General features: G+C 53.1%; 1 protein-coding gene across 1 annotated transcript in view; it reads left to right on the top strand.

The window, feature by feature from the left end:
* Positions 1–626: 626 nt before the first annotated feature.
* The window catches only part of MYOM3 (myomesin 3), a 21,261-nt gene continuing 18,079 nt past the window's right edge, over positions 627–3,808 (top strand). The window contains exons 1-4 of the mRNA XM_008573179.1: positions 627–722; positions 923–1,037; positions 2,044–2,200; positions 2,911–3,020. Coding sequence (XP_008571401.1) covers positions 627–722; positions 923–1,037; positions 2,044–2,200; positions 2,911–3,020 — 478 coding nt within the window. The remainder of the gene's footprint in view (positions 723–922; positions 1,038–2,043; positions 2,201–2,910; positions 3,021–3,808) is intronic.

Raw genomic sequence — 3,808 nt, 5'->3', positions numbered from 1 at the left:
GAGGCGCAAAACGACGTGATGCTTGTGGGGACCCCGAGGGAGCCGTGGAGTGACAGGGACATAGTGGAGTATGAAGGCAGGAGCTAAGGCCAGAATGGAAGACTTTAGGGACTAAATCTCAAAACCAGAGCTTGACCCTAAAGGCCACCAAAAGATTTAAGCATAATCAGACTGGCAGGGGGAGGGAGAGACTGGGGAAGAAGGGTCCAGAGGCAGAAACATCATTTAGGAGACCTGGACTAGGGCCGGCCCGTGGTTCACTTGGGAGAGTGCGGTGCTGATGACACCAAGGCCCCAGGTTTGGATCTCATATAGGGATGGCCGGTTAGCTCACTGGGTGAGCATGGTGCTGACAACACCAAGTCAGGGGTTAAGATCCCCTTACCGGTCATCTTAAAAAAAAAAAAAAGAGACGTGGACTATTCGAGGTGCAAGCAAGAAATCAGGCTTCTATCAAGGCCACGGCTGGGACACAGAGGGGAGCAGCCACATTCCAGAAACATTAGGGAAATAAAGTGGGCGGAACTTGGTGGTTGGATGGGGAGAGCTCAAGAAAAGGGTGTCAGAGGCGACCCTCCGCTGGCCTCTTTCTGGGGCGGTGGGTGACGGCAGTATCATGTAGAGAGATGAGGGACACAGGAAGGGAGGGGTCTTCTTGCTGGGAGGTGGATGATGAGATAAGCTTCCAGCAGGTCGAGATCCAGGTGCTACATACCTGGGAGGTAATCCAGGTGACAGGCCCATTAAAAAGTTTGAACTCGGGGTCTGGAACTCAGGACAGGGATGTGCTCCTTGGCTGTTCCCACCCAGCAGGGCAGCCTGTGTCCTCCTGGAGGTTCCCCAGACCCCGGGGTTCCTGCAGCCAGGATTTCAGGAAGGGTGAATCTGCTGTTCTCAGTGCTTGCTCTGTCCCCACCCCCAGGTGTCCAACTTGCAGCCTGGAAAGAGTTACGTGTTCCAGGTACAGGCCATGAATTCAGCTGGTCTGGGACAGCCGTCCATGCCTACTGACCCAGTGCTCCTGGAGGACAAGCCAGGTAGGAATGGCCAGTGGGAGCCAGAGGGAGCCGGTGGGAGCTGGGGTGCCACTGCTCAGTACTCAGAGGGGGTTGGGGGAAGCACGAGGGTCCACAGCAGAAGGACAGGATCTGCCAGCCCTTGTCGCCTCTCCTCACTTCCTCCAGCTCTACCCTTCCCTTCTTGCCTGTTTCTCTCGCCTTCCCCACCCCCATTCATTTCTGTGGGACCCCAAGATAGATGCATATCTTTTCCACATGATTTGGTGGGATCTTCCTTTCATATCCCATATTCATAAATGCATACAACTCTATAGATATTCAAAACGACCCCCAGCTCCATCTTAGATACCACACCTGGCCTTGCCTGTGTTGCAGTCACAACTCCTGAGGTCCCTCCTGCTACGTGCCAGATGCTCTGCTAGGTTCTCCCACTTCCCCAGCCCTCCAACAAGCCCCTGAGGAAGGGGTCACTGTCCCCACATTGGATGATTTTATTATAGCTCAGAGACATTAAATGATGAGGTCACGCAGCTAGTATATGACAGAATCACTCAGCTCTCCTAACTATAAAGCACGTTCTCTTTCCGTTCTTTTAACTATTCGTTCATTCATCAAATATTTGGCGATGCTCACATTGCACTGGAGATACAGGAGTTAATGAGAAAGGAGGGTCCCTGCTCCAGCGTAGGGGAGGTGGGGGGAGCAGATGGACAGTGAACAAGTAAACATCTAGGTGAAGAAGGAGACTTAAGATATCGACAAGTGCTATAAGGGAAATAAAACAGGCTGATCGTGGGGTGTGGTTACCTCAGCCAGGGCAGTCAGGGAGGGCCTCTCTGAGGAGGTGACATTTGAGTGAGAAGGAGCCAGATCATGCAAGGCCTTGGAGGCCACCGCGAGGAGTCTGGGTTTATTATTTTATTCAAGTGCAGGGGGCAATTCCTGGAGGGTTTAAGCAGGGGAGGGGCTGACCTGGCTTATTATTTATAAAAGTCCGGTGCCCTCCTTTGGATCTTTCCCTCAGATGCCCGGGAGATCGAGGTTGGTGTGGATGAAGAGGGCTTTATCTACTTGGCTTTTGAGGCCCCTGAGGCCCCCGACTCCTCAGAGTTTCAGTGGTCCAAAGACTACAAGGGTCCGCCAGACCCCCAGAGGGTCCAGATCGAGGATGGACTTAACAAGTAAGTGAGGGGAGAGGAGGAGGCCCGACTACTCAACAGGACCCCAAAGACGGGTTGGCAAAAGCTCAAGGGTGAGACCCCGCGGTGGGTTGGAAGGAGCTGCCTGGTCGCTCCCTGAGCATGAGACCGCCACCTTAGGGAGAGGTGAGGGGGAGTGCACTGAAGGGGCTGACATGGCCACAGTCTTCTGGAGATTCTTTTTCTGGAAGGAACTGTGTGTGCCTCTGCCTCGGTGCCTCCAGAGAGATGCTCAGGACTCAGTTTGTAGCCTGGGTGCCAGGGGCTTGCTCTTGCAAGTTCTCTGGGCTCAGCTTCCTCATCTGTAAAATGAAGGGTTGGACCAGATGACCACAAAGGCCCCAGTCAGGTGTCCCCATGTCTTACTCCTCCTCCCCCAGCAGCTCGTGGCCTCGGCTCTGTCCAGCAGGAGATAGAGTTGACGCCTCCAGCCCTGGAGGAAAACAGGGCAGTACAGGCAGTGAGCAGAGCTTGTGCCAGACAGCTGGCTAATGGGGGCACTGAAGATGCCAGGCCAGAGGGGACCCACCAGGAGGGGGTGCAAGGAGGCAGCTGCCCCTGCTTCCTGGCTTGGCCAGGGTCTGGGGTGGGTTGCAGGGCCTCCAGAGCCAAAAGATTCTCCAGCTCCCAGGCCTCCATTGCAAAAGGCCAAGGAGCTCCTCTCAGAGCCTCCACTCTCCTCTCTCTGCCAGGTCCAAGGTCATCCTGAAAGATCCCGGCCTTGAGGATCTGGGCACCTACTCAGTGGTAGTCACCGATGCTGATGAGGACATCTCAGCAAGCCACACGCTGACTGAGGAAGGTAACGCTCCTGCTCCACTGCCACCTCCCTGGAGAGACAAACCCAGTCAAGAGTCCCAAACACAAATACCCACAGAGGCCAGAAGCAGCAAGAAAAATGAGTAAAGTGGCAATTTCCACAGAGAAGCAGGTCCTCACCACCCACCTATTCAGTCAATCAATCAATAAATAGCTACTGAGCACCTGCCATGTGCAGGTACTGTCCCAGGCCCTGGGGATTTCATCGGTGAACTCAGCAGACAAAAATCCCTGCCTGGTGGAATTCACCTTCTCTTTGTCTCTCTTTCATTTTCCCACTTTTGATAGAGGCAAAGATACCAGAATTGCTTTGCTTCCTTCTATAGCCTAAGAAAAGGAACAGTGCATGTGTGATGATAAATTGTAAATGGCCTTTGGTCTGAGAAGTGAGGATGAGAATAGGGAGTGGTGGAGACTGACAAACCAGAATGGATGCCATGTCAATAGGGTCATCGCCTTCAGTGAGTTAAACCAGACTGAAACCGATGCTGATGACTGATGAGACTCAAACTCTGCTGTCCCCATAGCAACTGGGACAGCCCCTGCACATTGTCTTCCCTGTTCATTGCACAGGAGGGCCCCCTCTGATTTTTTCATTTCTTTCCTTTTTTTTTTTTTTTTTTTGTGGCTGCCCGGTACAGGGATCGAACCCTGGACCCTGGAGTTATTACCTCCTTTGATTTTGTTAAGAAGCAAAAGCCAGAGAGACCCGGGTTCCAATTTCAGTTTCATAATTTGCTGGCTCTTTGACCAGGGCCAAGTCATATCACC

This window comes from Galeopterus variegatus, unplaced genomic scaffold, assembly GCF_000696425.1.
Source record: "Galeopterus variegatus unplaced genomic scaffold, G_variegatus-3.0.2 Scaffold50, whole genome shotgun sequence".
In the NCBI taxonomy this organism is placed as follows: Eukaryota; Metazoa; Chordata; class Mammalia; order Dermoptera; family Cynocephalidae; genus Galeopterus; species Galeopterus variegatus.
The sequence above is the reverse complement of the archived record's forward strand: the minus strand, read 5'-3'. Positions and strand labels throughout refer to the sequence as shown.